Source organism: Solanum pennellii, chromosome 3, assembly GCF_001406875.1.
Source record: "Solanum pennellii chromosome 3, SPENNV200".
Taxonomy (NCBI): Eukaryota; Viridiplantae; Streptophyta; class Magnoliopsida; order Solanales; family Solanaceae; genus Solanum; species Solanum pennellii.
Window position 1 is genome coordinate 53,273,118 of NC_028639.1, and position 24,917 is coordinate 53,298,034.

Sequence of the window (24,917 nt, forward strand, 5' to 3'; positions counted from 1 at the left end):
GCTGGGATGAAAAAATCTGTTATTTTGGTGCCGAAAAATGAAATATGATTCAAAATGTTTATTACTCTATGTTTATCTCTATTTGTCTGCTATACGACTCGTTCAGTTTATAAAATTAATAAATAATTTATCATTTTGTGTTTATTTTACTTTGAGAAAAGGGTGTGATATACCTCTCAACTTTGTCATTTAGAGCTGATATACCCCTTGTTATGAAAGTGGCTCATATATACCCCTACTTGTAAACAAATGGCTCACATATGCCCTTTTCCTCTAACGGAAATGAAAAAATAATAATTTTAATCTAAATTTTTATTATTTTTTTCTAAAAAATATAATCCCATATGAGTAAATTTAATCCTCGTCAAACATATATTTTTTTTTACTTTTTTTTGTTTCAACGACTAATTTATAATTATTATTTTGATTATCAAATTTATTTATGTTTCACTAATATTTTTGTAAAACTTATTGTAGATAATCAAATTTTTTCTTCGAATATGAAATTAAATTACAATACACACACAAAAAAATAGTTTATTTTTTTATTCTTTAAACTAAGGAATGAAAGAGTCAAACAAAATAAGAATAAGAAATTCAAATAATTATAATAAAAGAAGTCAAAAAATAATTTATGTATGAAAAAAATTAAAATATACTTTGAACTTTGATAGAAGAATCATATATACCCCTTTGTAAAAAAATTTAGAAGTAATAAATATAAATTTAAAACTAATTTTTTAACTTCCGTTAAATGAAGGGTATATGTGAGCCATTTTGTAACGGCAGAGGTATATGTGAGCCGTTTGTATAACGGTAAGGGTATATATGAACCAGTTTTATAACGAGCGGTATATCAACTTCAAATGACAAAGTTGAGGGGTATATCAGACCCTTTTCCCTTTTACTTTTATCCTCTTTATCAGGGAGTGGGTGTTTTCGCCCCAACTTTATCTTTGATATTTGAAAAAGTTATTTAATAATTAATCCTCTAAGGAAGAGAAAAAAATATTTTAGTCAAATATCTTTTTGAAATGTTTGTTGTTGTAATTTTGATTGACCAGAGGGAATCATCATGCGTATTGTTCAAGGATTGAACTTAGCATATAAAAATGTGCGTTTATTAATGTTTTGGTGGCGCTAAAGTGGATAATTTATTAATGGGTGACTGCCCATTCATATGACCACCAATAACTCCACTAAATGCAAAACGAAGAAGAGCACCATGTTTATAATTTAATTAGTAAATTTATTCGTGTTTAGCACGGAAATAAGAGATAATATTAAATTCACAAAAACCTAGAAAGATTTTGCAAATAGTAAAACAAAAAATTCTATGAATTTAGTTAAATTTAAAGTACTATTTTCGACTATATTTAGTACTTCAAAATATCATACTTACAAGTCCAATTAATAAGCGAATCTTATCGAGTAAAACAAATTTCTTAATCAATTAGCTCATCACTCTTCTTTAAAAAAAAATGACAATAGTTTTATTTATTTTTTACTTTTTAGGAATCAGTCTTTGACTAATTATATATACTTAAAATATGCATATTGCATTTTAGCTTACTTTTTTCATACTTTTTTTCCTTCCATTTTCCCTCTTTTTTAAGTATTTGTAGCACTATAATACTCCTTTTTCTCTTTTTCCTTCCTTGGCTAGCTTCTTTAGTTCGTTTTTTTGTTTTTTTAGTTACTTGAAAGTAAACTTTGTAACTTGATTTATATAAACATATTTAAGACATATAGTAGAAAAGTTTTCAGTGCATTTATAAATTTATAAAATTATATATTATGAAATATGAATTTAATTATTTATAAATATAATCACTTTGCGAAAATTTTGATAAGTCTAAGCGTCGCAAACTTCTCCTGATGCCTCCTTCCTTAGTATCCTTCGGTTCAAGTCCGATCTCAATTTTTTACTCTAGTATTTATTTATCGAGAATATTTAAAATATTTTTAAATTTGGTGTAAATCATTAGTATCATCTTCGAATTATTGATAATCTTAAGAATACATGCAAATCGATGGTGTATCTAAGTTTAATTAATAAAGAAAAAGTATTTTTGAGATTGTCAATACTTCGGAAATAAATTTATGTCAAATTTAATAGTGTTTTCAATACTTTTCCCTTCATTTATATCTACCTACTTTCTTTCTTTGTCTTCTTCATAAGATTTGATATTTTTATTTAAATAGGTCACCTTAAAAGCTAATTGAAAGCTAAGGGAATAGGATTGTCCATAAAGGATCTACCCATTTCATCAAGTACCAGTGTGGTACTTTTGTTATTTTTTAACAATGAAAGAAAATGTATAAAGTAGAGTTTATTAGGAACAACACATTTTAAATGTTTTTAAACTAAATATTTTAATTTTATTAATATTTAAATACATATCACTTTTTCAAATACATATCACTTTTTGTCTAACTTTTTTATAATATAAAATACAAGAAACCTATGTCATTCATGATCAATTTGCAAATAGAATGAGAAAAGGTACCAGTATTGCATAACACAACTGACACAAGATTTAGCCAATTTTCATTGTCGAATTAGTGGGACGAAAATGGTAAGCATTAAGAAAAGAAAAAGTTAAGACACCATAGTCAATACTAATTTGCTTTATCAGCCAAAAGTGGCTTGAGTTTATTTTCTTTTAAGCCATGATTAGTGACACCCAGTGGGTTATGTTTCCTTGCATCGGGTGTCTACCTCAATTTAATAAATGTGTTTTATCTGTTTAAATTTATAGTTCATTTATTTTGATATAAACATCCGATACGAATAAGTTTTTTCCTATTCAATTTTCTACACGAAACATCAATTACTAATTTTATGGATATTATTACCAATATTTAATATTTTCTTTGTCTCAAATTATCTATTCCGATTATTACAGTGATCATTAGAATGACGAGATATTATAAAGCAATTAAATACGTCTTTTAATTAGTTTCAGACGAAGGAATTATTAGGTATACAGATTAGTTATTTGTTAACAGTTAACACTCGTTGAATTTAATATGTGTTTGAGAGCCCTCTGGTATCATATTTTTTGTTACTTTTTTTTAAATAAACGTAATTGATATAATTTTGTATCGTTTTTCGAAATTGTACATAAGTGTAATTGTTAATCAGAATTGTTATAGTTCTTTGGGATAACTCAATTGATTTGGATGCTGGTTATTTACATGATTCAAGATTGTCCCTCCTTAATACCTTCTGAGTCGAGCTTGTTGCATAGATTTTGCCTAGTGCGGTTTACTTCTGTTGTGTGGTTTGAAAGCTATTCCACAATGATGGGTTTATCTAGTGCTCACCCAAGGCAGAGATATGGTGTGTTGTGATATGTATTAAACTTTTTTTATTTTTGATAATTTCAATGTCGATATTCAAAATATTATATTATCACATCAAATTGTATGATTTGATAACGATAATTATAACTTGTTCAACTTTGTTAAATACTACTTTTTATTTAAAAAAATGATTCATTTCCTTTGTTAATAATATTATTTTAACTTTTCACATTACATGTTTTAAATGATAAAATTAAATGATATTTTTTAAAATGTCGCGTTAAATTAAACTGTCTTCTTTTTTTTTTTTTTCAAAGGAAAGTATCACTCAATGAGTTTAAAACGTACACAAATTTAATACAGAAATAAGTCTAAGCAAGTCGAACTTCTTGTAGTAAAATGTATGGAAAAAAATAATCGACAAAATATATATTAGTACTTTATAGTCCCCAATATATTCATTGAGTGTACGTAAATAGATATCCAAGAATATTCTTTTTGTTCTTTTTCTCAGTTTTTCCTGGCCCATAAGTACATGTCTATTTTTGAAAAATAGATCTAGCAAAAAGTCAACTTTTTTCTTGTTGAACAAAATTTTCTTCCATCATTAGGAGGCTTCCTACTCCTCCATTTTATCAATATATAATAAAAGTGAAATTTCTTTAACTTTCTTAACCCTCCTTCTCTTTTCCTAATGTTTTTGGTTATTTTTATTTGATCACCTTATTATTATTATTATTATTATTAAAATTAGATGAATTGTTTTACTTGTTCAGTTTTAAAAATTACAAAGTAATCTATATTTTATAGCTATTTCACCTTATTGTTAAGTATGGAGTTCTATTTACTTTTCAATAACTTTTCTCAAAATTTAGAATTTATTGTAATTGAAGGGTACTATTGTAAACTATTCAATCTTATTAATTATTTTATTAGTAAGTATTCATATGTTCTTAATTGCTTGTCTACATTTTATTTTATAATTGTCCTTAATTATTTGTCCATTTGACATTTTTTTAAACTATTACACCTTCAATTAATTACTTTGAAAAATGTATAATTTTTTTAAAATTTTATATTTTTAATCTATCAATTTCATAATTAATAGGATAGAATGGTAAACTCACTATCAATTATTGTTTTCTTTAGTGCCATCAAAATACACTCGATTCAAGTAAATTTACATGTATATAGCATACATAGACACTATTCTAGTAAGATTCACAAGTAGATTTTCACATGAAAAATTTCCTCCCATCTTGTCTGTCACTCTTATTCAAGATACACACAAATTATATTAAATTTTTTGTTAGTGTTATTGAAACAACACTATTCTTTGTCATATTTAATTTGAAAATCTTCTCATTTTCTTAATGTTATAAACTTATAAGTTTTAAAAAAAAAAAGAAAAAAAAGGACCAGCCCACCCCAACCCTCGACCCTTCTAGGGTCGGGTTGGGTTGAACATTTTTAAGCCCTTCCAAATGAAGGGCCGGCCCGCCTTAACCCTTTAAATTTCTTTGCCCGCAAGATTTGGCCTCGTTGGAATTGTAAACCCTTTTTGACATTTTTAATTTTCTTAATAAATATATCAATTCAAAGTGAACAAGTAATTAGAGAGAAATATCAAAAAGTTAAATATAAATGTAAACTACGAGACACCGGTTCACCACCGAACTACTCGACCCGGGGAAGGACTCGTGTCACAATTGTTCTCTCCATCTTCCTGCATTTAAGGGCACAAGACAAGCTGTGTAAATTCAGAACACACCAATTTTCCCCAAAACTAATTCACTTTTGCAGTTGTGCTACAAAATTGAAAATGGAGAAACAAGTTTTGGACCATGTGTTGGTACCAGTAGGCCTCCTCTTTATGCTTGCTTATCACTTATGGCTTCTTCATCGCATCCTTAAACACCCTTCCCATACCGTCATCGGCATCAATTCAATCAATCGTCAATTCTGGATTCGCGCTATGATGGAGGTAATTCTGTTACCTACTACGGATTATCAATTTAACGACAAATTTCATTAGTAATTAATTATTGTTGCATGCAATCGATGAATGTAAACAGGACCCGTCTAAAAATGGAGTTCTAGCGGTACAGACTTTAAGGAACAATATAATGGCTTCAACGCTTTTAGCGTCTACAGCGATTATGCTCAGTTCACTCATCGGCGTTTTAATGAGCAGTGGAAGCAGGGGCGGCGGATCTATAAGTAGTCATATTTATGGAAACAGGACGGAGTTTTGCTTGTCAATTAAGTTTTTTTCAATATTGGTATGTTTTATGGTGGCGTTTTTGTTTAATGTCCAATCGATCAGATATTACAGTCATGCTAGCATACTCATCAACGTGCCTTACAAGAAATTGGACTCTTCAAATTCGAGGCATTGTGTTACGGCGGAGTATGTAGGGAGGATAGTGAACAGAGGCAGCTATTTCTGGTCACTTGGATTGCGTGCTTTTTACTTTTCATTTCCACTATTTTTGTGGATCTTTGGTCCTATACCCATGTTCCTCTCCTGTGTTTTTCTGGTTTTTATGCTCTATTTTTTGGATGTTAGTTCTGATTTTGGGTGGGTTACACCAACTGATGAGGAGACTCACCAGCAGACTGCTTAGCGAGTGAGAACAGTTTTGATTCAATCTAAGTTGAATTAAACTGCTTGATTTCTAAAAGTCATAATACATAAATATGCCCTTTTTTAACTTGGCTTCAAATCACATTTATGCCCTTTAACTTTGAATGCGTACAAATAGACACTTAAACTTGTATAAAGTTAAACAAATAGACACAGATGTCTTATGTGTCATTCTACATGCCATTTTTTGTACTACGTGGTGTCCTATGTGTATTGTGCCATGTAGGATTCATGTGTTTATTTATTTAAAAGTTGGATAGTTAAAGTGTTTGTTTGTGCATTATGATAGTTGGAGGTCAAAATTAAAATTTGAAACTAAGTTTAGGATTCAATAAATATATTATGCCTTTCTAAAATGATCTCAAATAAATATTAATATATTTTTATATTTCAGTAACATGCTTTCTTAAAATAAGAAATTTAAAAAGAAAAATTAAAATGGGGAGAATCGAATCTTAAAATTCTACTGTGCTTTTATGTCTGTATATACCGCGGGTAAGTTTTTTCCCACATTCAGTATAGATTTATGGGAATCTACTCAAATGTGTCCAAAAACATTTCGTTGAAAATTAGTAAATGACATAAAAGATCAAATACCTTGACTCAAACTTATTTAATACCTATATAAAAGTGACGAATATTATGAGAGTATTAATTTATCCCTGGCTGGTAAATCTGGTTATTGTTATAAGAATCTTCATATTTTTTCATTATTACCTCCAACATTAAATACTTTTTCTCTTTAACTCATTTTTCAAGAGTTGGTACAAAATATTGTTTAATAGGGAATAGTTTGGTTACAAATCAAACAGCAACGAGTAGGAGTCGTTGCAAGTAGTAATTATTTTGAATATGAATTGTATTTGGCAATTACAATAATGTATAAGAACTTTTGTAAAAGGTGATGCTGTTGGGGTTTTGATTTATATATATATAGTTGAACTAATATTCTAATTTTTACATTTTGCCGACATTATAATAATATCCAAAATTTTGCTACCCAAAAAAATAAAAAATATCCAAAACAATAATCTCTTAAAATCATTGCTTCAGTATATTAAAGATGCCAGAAATCAGAATATACTGCTTTCTTTTTCACCTCAACGTTCTCTTGTGCCTTCATATAGGCTTAATACATGGATAACTATTTGAATAAATTTTTTAATTGTCTTTTTTAATTAAGGACTTAAACGTATACATGATAAAACATTTTTATTAGATATTTTCGAATCAAACTTTGGACATTTTTTGTGCATGCTCTAAAGTAGTCATTCAGAATGCCATATGAGAACGCACCATTTCTTTTCAAAATTCTAATAACAAAATACTTTTATCATGTGCTCATATAGTCATATATTTAATTAAAATAAATTACTCTTTCTCCGTTTTTCATTTATATTTCACCATTTTAGATTTTACGTCTCTTAAGAAATTATATAAGTTTTTCATCATATCCTTATTTAGTATTCTTTTGAAGTCAAGTCTCGATAAATAAACATAAATTTATTTATTTAGTTTTCTTATGTTGGTCAAATTCATATTGTCAAAGGCTACTACATAAGATGAAGAATAATGTCATTTATGGATTAATTTTGTAATAACGAATATTTCCTCCGCCCACTTTTATTTGTCATGTTGCACTTTCCGAAAGTCAATTTGACTAATTTTCAAGGTTAAATTAGATTATATTAATTTGATAATTTAAATAAGAAACTTAGATATTCAAAAATTGTACGAAAAGTAATATAAATTGAAACTTTTTGAACATCAATATAATGAGAAAATACATCATAAAACGTTAGTAAAAGTTTTTATAGTTTAACTTTAAAAAAACAATTACGACAAATAAAAGTAAACGAGGTTGTATTAAGTACCATTTATTTTTAATAAGGATGACATTTAAATAAAATCGGAAGGAGTATAACTCAAGTATCTAAATAAAATTTAGTGACAAATTAATTATTCCCTCTATTCAACAATAGTTATCGAATATTGACTTGACACATCACTTAAGAAACAACAAATAATAGGATAATGTTTCTATATAATTCTTTGAATATATTAAATATATAAAGTTTTGAAAAATGTATTAAATATTGAAAGCAAGGAAAAATAGATACAAAAATATAAAATTATCTCTCGAATTTTCTAAACTAAACGAGTATTGCTTGACAATGTATCAAGCTATTAATATACATATACGATTAGCTGACGATGTCTTTAATTTTTACTGGGATTACGAGGCACCACCGAATTCCCCTTCTCCCTGCCTTGAAAGCCGGAGTGGGGAGCAATAGACTTATAAACCCAATACACATTTGGAGTTTTTGACCATTAACTTCAACTCGTCACTCTTTTTCAAAAAAAATGGGGAAAGAAATTCTGGATTACGTGTTGGTACCATTAGGCCTACTTATCATGGCTGCTTATCACTTATGGCTTCTTCAACGTATTCTTAAACATCCTACTCACACAGTCATTGGCATCAATTCCATCAATCGACGCTTGTGGGTTCTTGCTATGATGGAGGTAATTAATTAATTTGTTTTCAATTCGTCCACTTAAAATTAGGATAACTAAATAACTAATGAATTGAATGAAACAGGAGTCGCCCCAGAATGGAGTTCTAGCAGTACAAACGCTAAGGAACAACATAATGGCGTCAACACTTTTGGCATCTACAGCTATTATGCTTAGTTCTCTCATTGCCGTCTTAATGACGGGCGGAAGCAGTGGTCGTTCAGTTAGTTTTCATGTTTATGGGGATAAGAGCGAGTTTTGCTTGTCAATTAAGTTCTTTTCAATATTGGTATGTTTTATGGTGGCGTTTTTGTTTAATGTCCAATCGATCAGATATTATAGTCATGCTAGCATACTCATCAACGTGCCTTACAAGAAATTGGACGCTTCAAATTCGAAGCATTGTGTTACGGTGGAGTATGTAGGGAGGACAGTGAATAGAGGCAGCTATTTCTGGTCACTTGGATTACGTGCATTTTATTTTTCGTTTCCACTATTTTTGTGGATCTTTGGACCTATTCCTATGTTCCTCTGCTGCATTTTCCTGGTTGTAATGCTTTATTTCCTGGATGTAAGTTCTGATTCTGGATGGGTTGCACCAGCTGATGAAAACAGCCAGCAGACTGCTTGACGACGAGGTAGTTTAGGTACTGTTGGCTTAGGTATCTTCATGTCAAATCATAGTACAGTATTTAGTATGATCCTATTAATGGGTGTGAGGTGGGGTGGTACTATTAGCTTGAAAAAGTAAAAAGAGTGAGAGCAGTTTAGATTCAATCCAAGTTGCATTGAACTGCTTTCGTGCCTTGTAATGACATCTTCAATAATGTTTTGTTCTTTTAAGAACTAAGCTTGGCAAGAACCAAGAAGAATAAGACTGAATTTCTCAACACTCACCGATTTCTAATAAGGAAGCAGCCTTGGTCCATTTCTTCTGTATTCCAGTTAACAACGCAGCCTCCGCATTTTTATGTTTATTGATGTAACGTCACAATGTTGGAAATAATATGTGCTCCGCATCTCATATTATGGAAGATGCAGGACAGGGGCATAAACTTATGGTCCATATTCTTAAAATTTGTTGTCTGGCGGGTCGCAATCCTAAATCCTAATAATGGCAGTCGTATATCAGGCATTTACATGAACCTTAAAATAAACGCAAGGCATTGCATGTGAAGACTTCGCACAGTTAGGCTGCAGTCGAATATTAAAGGTGGAACTAGGGAAGAGCTATTAATCAATTAGCTAGATCTAAATTTCATTTAGAAGTATAAAATCTGTACGTTTTTGTACACAACGAGGCTATTTAATAAGTACACTCCAATCAAGGCAACTAGTCAACCAAGTTCAAATAAACTGATGTCATCCAGAATCTAGTAGTTGACTTAATCAAATCCAGCAAGCTCAAATAAATACAAGTGTACCTGAACGAGGAGCAATCAAAAGTTTCCCATAATTTTAGTGTAGCCCGCAGGACAAAGAGGTCTCATATTTGGCCTGATACACTCCCTTGCATATGACCCCATGAACTTCACTGAAAATTATAGCTAGCTGGTCAACATTGTGCATATTTTCTGATGGAACCTTCTCTTCGAGGCATCCTTTTAGAAAAACCCATAACAACGTGAAAGCGGTGCAGCTTAAAACTGAGTACAATTCCTTATGGGCAAGCTAGATGTCAGTTGTGAGAGTACCTAGTCAAATAGCATGAGATGCATCCCGGGTAACTGGATATATGCTCAGGCTATACGATATATCCCGAGCTCATTGCACTAATTTATTATAAAACGTGATAGTAAGGAAATATACCAACGACCATTCTTACTTCACGTTTAGCAAGTTTAACTGTCCCGTCATACCAATTGCAGGTGGCGGGAGGCGGTTTCAAATGCCAGTCCCAGACTCCCAAGGGCACCTTCTCACTGCAGGACGGAGATATGAAAAACCTACCTGGCGCAGGCACCTTTCAGGTCAATACATCTGTTAATCTAAGCTTAAGCTTCATGTTACCAGCTTGTACCAAAAGCTCTTCTCTAGAAGGATCGACTTTCAGGACTAAAGCTTGCTTGTTAAGCGAAGGAACATGGACAGAGTCACCAACATTGGGAAGTTTCCTCCTCTTGGCTGTATATAGGCAAAACAGATCATTGCAACCAATAGTGGATATTTTGATCCATGTAAAACAAGAAAATATAATAGATGATAGCAAACCATTGTCCGTTGACAAGCAATAATGATCATCACATAAAAGAAAGAAGAAAGAAATTATGTTACCTGAAAGAGGCAACCTGGATGTACTGGAGGAGTACACAGCAGGAGTTGCTTCTGAAATTTTACTTTTTTCCTCTTTAGCTTCAGTTTTCATAGTTGATGTGGGTCCATTACTTCCCAATATTTTCTGGGATGGTTGACTAGAAATTGCACGATATTGTCGTGCTCTCCTTTGAATGGAAGATCGTGCTACTGCAGCTGCTTCAAATATTTCCTGTTCCTTTCTGAATCTTTGATTAATGCTGTGTTCTTTCACATTTTTTCTGGCAATAAGCAACTTATGATGGAGGCCTTTAGTGAGCCTAAATCAAAAGGCACAGAACAAATGCACACGACGTGAGATTTTTGATAGTTAGTTTACTGCAAGAAAAAAGAGCAAAAGGCTGCCTAGGGAAAAACAATCCCTAATGAAATGTGAAATCTTCTGGTAATTTCTTTTATGAACAGCATTTCTGGTAATAGTATTCACTAGAACTGCTTTCACTAAATTTTTTCAGCCACCATCAGCATATATAAGTCAAGCTCAACTTGAAATCTTTTCTATCAAACAGCCACCAGTCTGAACATTCCAATTACTACTGCTCCCTCTCACTACCATAACTTTCATGTTTTGCTCTCTGCTTCTGCAGACCAGCCAGACTTGTCACTATTTCTCTGCTTTTGCAGCTGAGAGTTACTTTAGTTACCATATTTCAACAACCATCTGCTACCCCATATCTTTCCTTTTCTTTTCTTTTTCTCTATCCATACACACACTCTCACTCTAGCTTCTTAGGTTCAGGTAGAGGCCAACTAGTATTAGGCTATCTCAGTAACTAGGATGAGGCATCTGATAGCCATAGAGCACCGTTATTTATTTCCATTTTTAACTTGTTGCTTCTTGATTTGGTTTGATCAGATCCCTTTGCTAAACAACTATCAACAAAGAGAAGATTGAGATCTATAATGCAACAAAATCAATTTTGAAACAGTTTCAACGACCAAAACTACTGCATAAGGGAAAATAGATCTATTTTGGTGATTACTGAGGGTATATAGAATCAGCAAAGGTAACAAAGGATCCTCACTTAAGAAGACGCTGTGACTCACGAACTTGCTCATGATAGTTCTGCTTAAATCTCTCCATGTCAAGTATGACCTGCATTAAAATGTTGGCAAAAAGTCTTAGAAAAGCAACTGCTAATTAATACAAATTAAAGTGCTTAAGAAAATCAGATTCGTGCAATGTTCAGATGCACAAATTTGTTGTCATAATGACTTATTATTGTGTTTGAAGTAAATACTTTTCTTGTGCATTATTCTAACAAGAGCATATGATGAGAAAGGAACTTTTGTTTTCGAGAACCAATTGAAATTACTCATGAAACTACAATCAACAGAAGCTAATTACAGGTCAGCAAACTTCTTGGTGTATATGTTTCTATGAAGTGGCAATAAAGGTGTATATGTTTCTATGAAGTGGCAATAAATCCAGGGATTTGGTAAGCAATCTATTCAATAAAAATAGGAAATTATATCTTGTCTAGAAAAGTCATTTACCCACTTCAACTTTACGGGCGACCTATCACAGCGCTATTCTTGTTCAAAGTATTACGTATTAACCACCCCCCGAGAATCGACGTGGCGAAAATGTACTTGTGTTTCTTTTCAATTGGATATTATACAAATTTATTATTTTTTTAAAAATCATTTCTTTTTCTTTACTGTCTTATTTTTTTCCATCTCCTCATAAAAGCTTTCTTTAAAAATAAAACTCGAAGTGACCACCATTTCAAAATTACAGCCACTACCTTGCCTCCTCATTCTCTTCACTATGCCACACGTTTCACTTCCACCTTCAGTCATATATATCTCCTTTTTAAACTCTGGCCAGCAGCAAATCTTTTTTGCTGGTTGGCATTTTTTTCGACGAGATGGGTTCTCTATCCTTTTTGGATCAGAAGTATCAGGTTTTATGGTGCCAAGAAAAATGACAGCTGTTTTGGGTCCAATATCAGGACATTGAGTACGTTTCGGAACCCCAAGCAGGAGCTTTTTCCAGTCCCTGGTTCTAGTATTACAGTCAGTTATGCTGGTATTTGTGACTCTGGTTCCGTCAAGGCTTTACTCTGACGATACAAAATAACTACTCAATAAGCAAGATAAGGAAATGATCGACTGGGGTTTGATCTTTATGCTAATCTGCTTTTGAAATCATATGATAATCCAAATAACTAAATGTTGTTTTCAATTTGAGTGGTGAATAATTTGGCAGTGGCGAAAGGTTTGGCAGTAAAAGAGAAGATCACTTACTTTGGACTCATTTTGTAATAAGCTGCTCAAAAAAGAAGGAAACAAAAGAAGGAAAAGCAGTGAAAAAATAAAATGAAGCAGCAACTGACATGTGGTTCGCGTGCAAAACATGACCCAACACATGACTTGTTCTGTATATTCAAGGAGGTATTAGAATCACTTTAGACAATAGTAAGGGGTAAGAGGCTTCCCGTAAAGTTAAGGTGTGTAAATGACTTTTTAGGACAAAGCAACTTATGTATTTCTCAATAAAAATTAAAGGATGCACAGTAGCAATATAGGGCTAACTATAAACATGCCATGCAAACCTTTCATCAATTACAAGTATCAACATCCTGAATACCTAAGTTAATGGTATGATATGGAAGTACCTCATTGATTTCTGCACTAGCAGCTCCATAAAGTTCACGAGCCTTATGCACAATGGCATCAGGCATCCCGAGCCTTTCGGCTATATTGATTGCATTAGACCGTCCTACAGTTGTAGAAGTCTGTAAATCAGAGATGCTACCCAAAAAATCAATGATACGATCACCTCATGATAATAAGACATCAAAGAATCAAAAACTATCTAAAGTAAGTTTGAATTGTGCCATCTTTAGAGAGAATATCCTCTGAAATTTGTCAATGGATTATAATATACAATTATCCTTGATTTCTCGTCATTGGACCCCAGCCCCTTTTGCCCGGTCACGTAAGAAGGTAACCGGATAATGAGTACACCCGCTTGACCCAATCCCGGTTCAAATATCTATTAAATTGAATTATGCAGATGTGGAAACTGCATAAGAAGAAATCTCAAACACATATGGTAGAGGCCAAAATACAAGAAACAATTAAAAAATTAACACTGAAACAAGAAAGCTCTCGACTCCGCAACTACTAAGTAGGTCCAGTTTTTGAAAACGGAATGAGAATTTGCGTATCTGATAATGCAAGGTAAACTTGAACCAGAATAAACAACTTATTATAGACAGACTGCACTTAGAACAGAATTGTGCAATCCCAAAACTCATGGTAATTTACTAAATCATAGTGTACACCATGGTTTTACACTTTTACTTGGTACTATCTCAATGATGAGCTAAAAAAGGTTATCTGAGGAATATCTGGTAATGATTGAAAGTGTAAAGGTCTTGAGAAGTATGATAAACAGGAAAATTGCATTTCAAAAATATTTTGTGACATTGAGATTGTGCCCTGAAATATTTGATCTGGGAGTAAAGAGGTTATTTTTTTTCTTTTTAAGACAAAGTAAGAAGTATCATTTCTTCTCTTCTTCTTGTCACAAGAAGGAACATGACATCCTATGATCAGTCATATAAGAAATTCCAAGCTAATCAAGAAACTACCACATGGATACAAGGACAACCTGGTATTCCCCAAAGAATCCTAAAAGTTGGTTTCAACTTCATTTCATCGAACTCCATACATGCATTTTCAAATGCATGATTGCTGTAAAGTACATTGTAGCACCATGATGTTAGAGGAGGTAAGCCTTTTGTCTCATATAAAAGTTCCATCTTAGCATTGAGCACCTGTATTTAAGGGTTTTAAGTTCTCCATGATGTGTTGTAGCTATAGTCAACAAAGTCCCAGATTCTGCAAAAGATTCCAGTAATGACATCCCAAGTGCAGCTCCTTCTAGAGGATTTGTCCCTGCCCCTACCTACAAGATGAAGAATACACACTATGGTTTTTATGAAGGAAACTGTCCATTCATGTCATGCATAATTTCACTTGTTCATAGCATGTGTCTCTGGAAGAACAAATGAACAACTGCTGAAGTACATACTTCATCTAATAGCACGATTGACATGTCTGTTGAGTGAGACCGGATTTTCTGCAGATTTGGACAAGAAATCTCATTAAATTTCTGCATTTGGATCTTAAAGAAACACCTTAAGCCATAGACATTAACTGTAGCTGGAGAATAACTGTCAATGATATCATTAGAGACACATACAAGAGTTCAACTAATTGATAAATGCACTGCATTGGATTTGTCTTTGATCAAGAATGGTAACAATAAGTTCAAGCTTATGCTACATTTTACATGAAACAGTCAACCTCAAAATTCACAAGGTTGGTTAGGATATCAACCTTGGGAAAAGGAAGATCTTAGGAAAAGAAAAGCCAATAGAGAATTTGAAAAATGAGTTGAGCATTTCCTGTAAATATTTTCAAAATCGTCAAGCATCATGGACAACAAATAACCTAATTTGGGGCAGAGATCTAGCAATTCATAAAACAATTGAAGTACTGATGAGCCAAATTCCGCTAAATCAGTCCATCAAGATGGCTGATAGCCTGTACAACAGGTCTAATGTGCAGGATGCTAAAGAATTCCTAGGAAGCAGATAGAAACATTATCTTCTTTATGGCGTCAAAGTATAATCTGTTTTCTCCGGTAGCTCTATCCAGGGAAGTTCACTATTTAGCAGAAGTTATTACCAAATATTTTCACCTTTTGTCCCAGTTCATCCAATCTAGATAACTTTCACGGACTAACATGCCCATACGTTATCAAACACTTCTCAGTATTTTGAATTCTGATATTAACAGTTTGATCATTTATAACTTTCTGAGGTGTTCTTTATCTTAAAAGAGAGAAGTCCTTGAACAACCATATTGGAAATGATGACAAGTTTAATCAACTTGAAATTCAAAATACAGATGTGTAAGTTAAATTCAAAACAGATGGAGTACAGTTATATCTGTTGTAACTTTGTACCCTCCTCTTTGTTTCTTCCTATTCATTTCTGTAACATCCGTTTTCTAAAAGGAGGACTAATACACCTTCCTTGATTAAGCTTATACCATTTAAAATATGAATCTACCTTCCAGACATACTATCTTGACTGGGTCTTCACTTTCTTTATTGTCAATTCTGACTCTTAAATCAGCAAATTCATCATGCCAAAATTTTTTGCTCTCAAAATACTAAGCATCTCTGCCAGAATCAATGTAATATAGCAGGTATTATTCATATATGGAATAATTTAGCACATATTGATCCTATAAATTTTTGCTTTGATCCAATCACACCATCCTATGACTAGCAATATTAACTGTCCCTCTCTCATATCCGTAATTGGCCGGAAGGCCTATTATGCTACTTCTTGGTACAACGTTATCTTCAATACCTAAAATGTCTTTTGTCCCTTTTTCTTCACTTGATAACAACTTAGCCTCTCAATTTTCTTTCATATAGCACCTAATAGACCATATGAAATGTAGCACACACGCAAAAGTTTAATTTCTCCATTCATGTTCAAAAGTGAATTTGACATATGTTAACATAATGCAGAAGCCTCCTCAGTTATCCACACTTGGGACTGTCTATAACTAACAATTACATGAGGTTCAAACAAAAAAAATAAATCCTTGCTCTTTCCCCCTAGATTTGACAAAAAGTACCATGATAAAATATAGCAGGTTGATGTAATGTAACATGTGTACATAAGCTAATGCTGACACTTCCTTTGCATTATTACAATTATGTGCTTTACTCCTGGAGAGCTGCAATATAGATCCTACAGTAGAGGAACCATATACCAGGATGGTGGTCGATTTTTAAAATAAACAAGAGCCTTTATACTATAATCTAGATAATTTCTTGATTATAAATGGCTTCGAATGTTCATCATCAAGGAAAAGTGTAAGAAGTGAAAAGTCGACTTGGCCACAGCATGTCAGGCTAGTAAAAAGGCCCAGAAATTTCAGAGGGAACTTCATTTGACTTACACTAATTTGTTTCAGATGGCCCGAGAAGGTAGACAGTGATTGGGATAAGGACTGTTCATCACCAATATCAGCAAATACAAAATCAAACCAAGGGATCTTCACTGATTCTGATGCTAACACATAAAGACCTGCAAATCTAGTCTAACATTAAAAGTTATACACTTCAATATAAGATAACACAAATATAAGTACTTCTGTGCACAACCAAGAGTTTGTGCTCTTAGAAAGCGTACTACCTACTAATATGCTTGTTGGGGAAAACACAGAGATTAACAAAATGCACGAAAGGGTGGCAGTGGAAGAATACCAAGACTAAATTTCCTCAATCTATTTGAACCAAGAGGAGACCTCAAACACAATCTTAAATAGGTCTGAGCAGCATCTAATTACCAACAAAATATAAATACGGCCGAGGCTTAGGTGAAGATCATGGAAAACCAAGGCTCGGAACCCAATAGCATATGTGATTTTCTTCCTATCTGCATAAGCCTTTTGTTAGCATGGTTACCAAAACTTGTACTAGTGGAAGGATGCATGTACCTAGTGGAAAAGCTGAGGCGTTTTAGTTGGCCTTGACACCATCTTCACGAAAAAAATTTAAAAAAACTTGTGAAGTTGCAAGTCTTAATGGAGGATGAGTTTGTGTTTGTATAAGTAGCATATGATTTATAAAGGAACAAGAAACATGACAAGGAAAAACCGATATAATAATTTGGCGGGAATCCTAATTCAACAATAGATGATATCAAGGCATAGAAACGAAAATGGATGTGGATGTCAGGAAAGTAAATTTAAGCACCTTTCAAATTATTGATAGGTTCTCAATTACCTCTTTGCATAGGATAGTGGTAACTGATAACTTTTGATGTTTTAATATATAATGTCTAGTAGATATATTGAGGTACAAGGAAAGTTTTCATTTGTGAGTTGACTTGATGAACAAAGTATAATATATAAATATATAGTACTTGTGCTGACCGGATTTTGCCATCAAAGCAGCCAAACCCACAGTCTTCAAGCAAATGGTTTTACCCCCAGTATTGGGACCAGTTATAACCAAAACTCGAGTGTTGTGCGCAACATATAGGTCAACAGGAACAGGTGGTTCCTCTTTCAACTTAGCAACCTGAAGTCAACAGGTTAAAAGTACTTCATTCATTTAAAATGGAAATTTTGCATAAACCATCAAATGCCAGCGATCACATTCAAAAAATTACCTTTGCTTCCAAGGACTGTAAATTCAAATCAGTTTCTTTTCTCAGAGTAAAGTTTCCTCCCTGCTGCTTCCTCCTCCTAATTTCCTATACACAAAAGACCAACTGAATTTTTAAGAGAACTCAAAGTGATTCAATTAGGTGCATATCACCCCAAAGTTATCATGATGATGAGAATCCACAAAATTGTTATGAGAATATAACCAATGGAGCCAGCATCTCATAGAATAGAGAAGAAAGGCTATTCAAACATAGCATGGAATCTAGAAGCTGTTATGATGCATTGTCACAGTATCTCTAGATTTACGATTCTACTGAGGCCTATAAAAACTTATTCCCAGATGTTAACAGCAGCAGTAACTGTTTCATCCAAAAGAGAGCAGTAAAGTGTTTCTAACAACTTATTGTCCCAACAAAACCTTCTTAAAGTTCTCTATCAAAACAATATTTAAGGAATAAAACGAAGAGGAATCAGAAACGTTTCCACTTGCCACTTCTATTCTCACAAGAACCTCACCCTCAGATATTATCGACTTCACAGGTTGCATTAATTGGTCAAGGAAGGTAGTAAGGTGGCTCTATAAGATAATAATTGGAATAGATACTGAACAGGCTTACTAAAAAGCCATATCCCACCCTTAAAGAATCCACAACCACACCTGACCCATACATAGTAGTAATTCAGCTTCCATGCATATGAGCTGACCAGGTATATGAAACCCACAAACCTTTTGCAAAGATTACAAAATAAAAAAGAGGAAACACTTACAACAGGATCTTACCCACTCATACAAGTAACTAATTTTATCCAAAAAGAGCTCCAACAGAACAAAAACAATTATGATAAATTACTGAATCTTTTCATAGAAAGCTTTATATATTTCATGGAACTCGGCTATAGTCTCGGCACTCTTATAGATTCCAACTCAAATGGCAGGAGATTCATAGTTATGGATAATCTTTTTTCTTTGATAAAATAAAAACCATCCTGAAGAGAGATTGCCTAGTGCAAGTACCCACCAGATTATGTTGCAATCTGTCCATATCTCAAAGACAGGCTATAAGAGGGAGCTTTTGAAATGCTAGGAAAATCTAACAGCTTTCCGTGTTCCATTTGCATGTTATATGGAGAGTGACTTACCGCATTGGCATTCTTGACATCTTTTATGGCCTTCTGTAGAGCCTGCTGATGCTTTTGAAGTAATAAAGGATGATAAGCTTTTGGCAGATACATTGTCCATTTCTTCCGTGTAGGATGCAATGCCACTGAGGTTCTTGCGTCCAATGAAGCATCAGTAGCTACAAAGCTATCCTGTTCTTGTTGCAAAAATAAATCGGGACAAGCACCTCCAAATGCAAGACCATATCGTGCTCTAGCGTTGATCTATAGATATGGGAATGACAATAAAAAATGAATAACATCAGTAACAAAATAAATTAAACACTTAATATACGTGACATCAAATAAATCCCACTAAATGGTCAACTTGTGAACAATGTTCTACTTGACATAATACACCAAAGAGCATTAAACTATAGTAGGCCTCAGATTGTAAGGCCAAACAAATTTTGAAATTGTTAAGGCTCTGAGTTGGAGAAACAATAAACACATGAACAAAGCGGAACATAAATGTTTTTTGGATAAAGAGAGTGGAACGATAAATATTTGCAGGAACTTTTAATTATTCAGATGTTAGCAGTCATATTATGACATTCGCAACAGTCACAATTGGCATGGCACATCTGCTCCTAATTAGTACTCCAATCAATAAGGTATAACAGGATCATTCTGGAGTGCCCAACGCTAGCCACTAAACAACTTATAGTATTCCATACTTGTTCACCCAACTAGATCTCATTCTCACTAAACAAACACACTTAAGCTGAAGTTGTTAGTAGTGTAGGATCCAGAGCCTTATAAACCCATTTCAAAATCTATTCCCGCCAATGCGAAGCTCATTTTGGTTATCATCTATTGTAAAAATGAACACATGGATCCTGTCTTTTAAATAACATACAAATATTAGAAGAAACAAAATTAGAAAAGAAATAATCAGAGGTACAAGAAAGTTATAATTTAAAATAATAGAACCTACCACATCCAGCCTAACCATCATGCTGAAAATGCTTTCAATATAATCAATTTCTTCTTGCATCTGCGTAGAAATAAAAAACAACTGGTTAGTTTCCGTGTATGACAACACAAGGGGGGAGGGGGCATAAGTTAAACAAACCTTCTGTGTTATCTTCAGGAGCACATCAACCTCAGCCTTTGACACAGATGCCTTAGCTTGCTGGAGTGCATCATTCAACGGAACTGCTGAGAGAGGTTCGATAACACTTCCAGTACCTGAAGCACTGAAATTGACTATCACTGCTCAGAGATGATGAATAATACTATAAAGCATTAATGACCTGAATAATGTCAAGCTTATTCATGGTGATCTAGCAGCATTTTTTTTCACCAAACTTGTATAACATTAGGCTTAACTAAGGGGAACAATAGCTTATTTACAGTCCCACATTAGTTGGGAAATGCGCTAGTAGTCTCCTTAAATAGACTTGGGGAATTCTCCCTCATGAGCTAGCTTCTGGGGTTCAGTTAAGCCCAAGGGCCACGTCTTACGGAAATCCAACAACAATTTTGGATATAATCACCACACTTTTTAAAGCTGTTTGTTTTTACATCAATGAGGTTATGAGGCCCTGTTATGGTTCATAGGACCTCTTGTAAAGAAAGTCAGGGCTAAGCCAACTTTCTCCCCTTTTACTAGTAGTTGTGTCAGCTCTATGTTGCTTAATCTTTTTTCTACATCAATAGCACTTAAACTTTTGAAAAAGAGTAACCCCACAACTATTGGGAGTGGAAGAAATGGATCATGACAGAGTAGTATCACATCCCCTACTGGAAATATCACGCTATTTTTGGTGCACTTGTGGAGAATGTAAGACAATCAAATTTGTGAACTTTTTTTAACAGCATCATATTTTATATAGCTGATTGAATGCCATTCCAAGAGTTCCCTAATTGTTTGTCTTCAACTTGTAAAAGGGATTTATTCAGTTTTTGTGCGACAAAATCTTACAAGTTATCAAACGGTAGTTCAGAAGATTAGAACTATTAACTAATGCCATACCAGAGGGTTTTGAGAAGTCTTGTTTATAAGCACCTGTATTAATTTTTCAAAAAATCAACCTCAAAAGTAGAATTACTGAGCCAATATCTGTGGAATTCCAATTCCAGGAAAGAAATGAACAATTCCAACTCAATTTCAGCAGCAGAGCTTTACTCAAAGCAGTAATTCTTGTCATTTCCTAATTTATGATGTCACAAACTTCTGCTTAGCAAGTTCATTACCTATACAGAGCTTTCGAGATGGAGACAGCAAATGACATAAAACAAAATGTACAAACATTATACAAAGTTATTTACATAAGCCCCAATAAGTTGGAGATTTTAAGATATTAACACACCTGGATAACAGTAGCCCCTCAAAGCTCGTTCGCTGATTAAATCCTGATTTAATGCACCATCTGCCATCAATTTCACTCACTTCCTGAGTAAGAATATCAGGTTCACAAGGTGCTATGGTAAAGCCAGAAAGGTAGAGAATTGTTTTATTTTATTTCATTACCACATTCAGGGCTTAAGATTCTTAATAATATTATTAATATGTGGAAAACCTGTTGGTTATCAAAGTGACTTAAGGTTGTACAGTTGGAAACTAATGATTAGGACTAAGGACAAATTACCATAGCAGATGCTTCTTCCATGCCGTTCCTGATTATGCTTTCCATCAACTGGTATAACTGAAGATACAAGAGAATGCAATGCGTTAATGTCCAAGCAGGGAGTGTGGTGCAGGACACATCAAAAGCATAGTCATTCTCACACCCAGCCAGCAATGTGGGAATTCCCCTAACAAAAATATAACAAAGAGGCAAATGGTTCCTGACATTTGTAAGAAGTGCTGCTTAAATTAAAGATATCCAAATAGATAATTCCTGCAGTCCTTGTATCATTTTCTAAAAGTTCTCGTGCCAAAGAACAATCAAACTTTATTAATGTGCCTACTGCATACGCAGAGACAATAGATTAAAACCTAGGAAGTACTAAGCTAGCGTTCAGTCACAAATTTTTAAATATTCTTGGCAAGTTATTTTTGAGTGAAGTTTTGGTGAAGTTTTACCATGCGTTTGGTCACAAATTTTCCCAAGAACATTTGACAATTTCAAAAAAATATGATTTATACCCATAAGTTTGTATTATAATTTTATAATGAACATGGTCCGTTAAAAATAACCTTATAACATAATTGATAACAATCAACAACAACAAAATAACAATATGGGCGAGAGCAATACAGTAATTGCATAATCAAACTCGTCACTGATTCAGTTGGAATTATAACTCATTAAAAACAAGTTGTTCTTTTTTCTCAATCTTGTCCCTCAACTTATAAGTCAAACTTTTCCGGAGGAGGTAGATAAATATTATTTGGACTTAACAAATGATGGGTGTTCCGTACAAAATATAAAAGTTTGGGGTAATTTTAAAATTTAAAAAAATTTCCAAATGCTAGTTTTTTCTAGTAGTTGGGAACTTGGGATGTTTGCCAAATATATTTGCCAAGTTGTATGAATTTGATAACAATTCAAACTGAAATCTAGATTTGAAAAGGTATAAGCCTTGGTAACAACCTACAGGCTGTTGGTAAAATGGATTTATGACCTTCAGTGTCCATTGTCTGTCAAATGTTAAGGCAGTCTGCTCAGACATAATTACATGATCTGCTGACTTTCTTTCATAACAGTTAAAGAATTAACAACATAACAGTGTTCAGCCCATCATTTCAAGAGGATGCACACAACATGATAATAAAGTTAAAAACTAGCCTTTGATTTTATCAAACTTATGAACAGACAAATAACAGATGAAGGAAAGAGCATAAATAAACACCGGCAAATAAAAAATTACAAATTATTATATAGAAGATATTTTCTAGGGAAAGAAGTTTCTGAAAAGTAATAACCACCAAATTTGCTGAAGTACAGTCAATTAGGAAGAAGAATGAAGTCTACCTTTCTTTCAAGAAGGCGAACTTGATCACGAGATTGTTTCAAAGCAGAGCTCTAAAACCATAAAGTAATATTAGTAAGACTCATAAAGTCGAATATAACCACAGCAAATAGTAGAGTCAATGCATGTGTACAGAAGATGCAGAAGAAAATGTCAAGGAAGTGACTTGTGTTACGACCTCTGGGAAGCTTGAAAGAAAAGTTAGAACTGCAGAAATATCAAAGCTGTTCATAAAAAATGAGGACAGAATATAACCACAGCAAATAGTAGAGTCAATGCACGTGTATAGAAGATGCAGAAGAAAATGTCAGGGAAGTGAATTGTGTCACGACCTCTGAGAAGCTTGAAAGAAAAGTTAAAACTGCAGAAATATCAAAGCTGTTCATAAAAAATGAGGACAGACCGCAGAATCCTTGACAGAACCATCTTCATCAACTAGTTGTTGTATGAACCTCACTAGTGATTTGCTTATGGTTAGTTCCATAATCTGCAGTAAAAATAGAAAATGTTTGGAGACAAACGCACCATATATGATTGCTGAAAAGTTCATTGCCGCCAGAATTTTATTACCATTTCTGTGAGAGGCATAAAACGCTGATACCATTCTGCGTCTTGCTTGACTGCAGCTTTGACATTTGCCTGCAGCATTTCCACAAACTGCAGTAGTGCTACAACATTCAATGCTTCAGTCCCACTGACAGAAAAACCACGGCGTGCAACCCGTATGGCCGTTTTAACCTTCAACAATAGAGGAACAGACAACATCATTCTGCACCACTCGCAATTTAAGCAGGAACTTGAACAACAATGAGTTTACCCAAATTATTCAATTTCCAAAGAACCAAACTAAAGTTTCAAACAAAACCAGTACACCGCAGGAGAAACAAACGAAGTTGAGGACCTACCAGCTCAATATCAATGCCATTAAAATCCACCATGGCACCGTACTTATTCATCTCCACAGCCGCATTGGTTTCCTCTAAGAGTCCAAGACTCTCTTCAAATGTTTGATTCAGATAACCTAGTTGTTCCTGCACCACAACAATTCCTTTGAGAATCCTGTATTTTTAAGTATATACACATAAATACACAAGCCTATACATATAATATACACATGCATATACAAACACACATTCACATACACAAATAACACATATACTGAGCTAAAGTAATTAGTTCATTCTTCAATCAAACAGAAGGAAAAGTGAAAAAGGTAAGTACACGAAGAGTTAACCTTGAGAGCTTCTTTGCCTAAGGAAGTACCGGCGAAGGCAGCGACCGAATCACATAATTTGTCCCATTCGAGGACCCTGAGACTGTCTAGAATCACCGATGGTTGATCGGAGCTCGATTCCAGTGCTTTGTTTAGGAAGGCATGGACCTTGATTCGAATGGACTGCCTGAAACCGCCGTGAACTTTTGGGAAAGCAAATGCTACGGTGGGGAATGACGATGATGAATTGGGAAGCAGTGAGACTGAAAGGAGCATCATGCATTTGAAAATGGATAATTGGAACAGATGATTTGCAGAGAGAGTGACAAAAGCACCAGTGGCGGGGAGAGAGATTGCGGGAAACGGGATAGACTTCAGTAAGATTGAGACACGCCAATTGGGCCTTGTAGATCATTGTTTAAGCCCACGGCCCATATCATTTTTAGCCCATCAAATCCACATGATTTCAAATTATGATTTGAAATCATATCCAAACAAGTCGTTGATATAATAAGCTAACATTTTAAATATTTTCTTATTTAAGAAGTATTCATTTTATTTTTATTTGCATTTTATTTCTCTGCTTTGAATTTTCATTTATTTATTTAGTTGGATGATCTTTTA

The 24,917-nt window shown here is 33.5% G+C and overlaps 3 protein-coding genes across 3 annotated transcripts; 2 read left to right on the forward strand and 1 right to left on the reverse strand.

Moving 5' to 3' along the window:
* The first annotated feature begins 4,940 nt into the window (after positions 1–4,940).
* LOC107014025 lies at positions 4,941–6,023 on the forward strand. The gene is made up of 2 exons (XM_015213891.2): positions 4,941–5,293; positions 5,385–6,023. Exons 1-2 carry the CDS (start codon positions 5,132–5,134, stop codon positions 5,934–5,936), a joined length of 714 nt encoding a protein of 237 aa, XP_015069377.1. The 5' UTR covers positions 4,941–5,131; the 3' UTR covers positions 5,937–6,023.
* Positions 6,024–8,201: 2,178 nt separating this feature from the next.
* LOC107014122 lies at positions 8,202–9,531 on the forward strand. Its single transcript, XM_015213982.2, has 2 exons — positions 8,202–8,485; positions 8,562–9,531. Exons 1-2 carry the CDS (start codon positions 8,324–8,326, stop codon positions 9,105–9,107), a joined length of 708 nt encoding a protein of 235 aa, XP_015069468.1. The 5' UTR covers positions 8,202–8,323; the 3' UTR covers positions 9,108–9,531.
* Positions 9,532–9,709: 178 nt separating this feature from the next.
* LOC107014530 (endonuclease MutS2) lies at positions 9,710–24,572 on the reverse strand. Its single transcript, XM_015214463.2, has 20 exons — positions 24,315–24,572; positions 23,986–24,111; positions 23,651–23,818; positions 23,484–23,567; positions 23,083–23,133; positions 21,754–21,810; positions 21,475–21,557; positions 20,235–20,358; positions 20,097–20,156; positions 19,142–19,384; positions 18,004–18,087; positions 17,765–17,912; positions 16,787–16,914; positions 14,835–14,882; positions 14,578–14,708; positions 14,412–14,494; positions 13,411–13,514; positions 11,815–11,885; positions 10,751–11,049; positions 9,710–10,600 (listed from the first exon to the last, which is right to left on the reverse strand). The coding sequence occupies exons 1-20, from the start codon at positions 24,570–24,572 to the stop codon at positions 10,443–10,445; spliced, it is 2,508 nt and encodes an 835-aa protein (XP_015069949.1). The 3' UTR covers positions 9,710–10,442.
* Between the last annotated feature and the right edge of the window lie 345 nt (positions 24,573–24,917).

Coding starts and splice junctions, on each gene's coding strand:
- LOC107014025 (XM_015213891.2), top strand. CDS start 5,132: ATGGAGAAACAAGTTTTGGACCATGTGTTGGTACCAGTAGGCCTCCTC. Junction 5,294..5,384: donor GGATTCGCGCTATGATGGAG/GTAATTCTGTTA, acceptor GAATGTAAACAG/GACCCGTCTAAAAATGGAGT.
- LOC107014122 (XM_015213982.2), top strand. CDS start 8,324: ATGGGGAAAGAAATTCTGGATTACGTGTTGGTACCATTAGGCCTACTT. Junction 8,486..8,561: donor GGGTTCTTGCTATGATGGAG/GTAATTAATTAA, acceptor TGAATGAAACAG/GAGTCGCCCCAGAATGGAGT.
- LOC107014530 (XM_015214463.2), bottom strand. CDS start 24,572: ATGATGCTCCTTTCAGTCTCACTGCTTCCCAATTCATCATCGTCATTC. Junction 21,811..23,082: donor TTCGCCTTCTTGAAAGAAAG/GTAGACTTCATT, acceptor TTGTATCTTCAG/TTATACCAGTTGATGGAAAG. Junction 10,601..10,750: donor ATCCAGGTTGCCTCTTTCAG/GTAACATAATTT, acceptor GCCTATATACAG/CCAAGAGGAGGAAACTTCCC.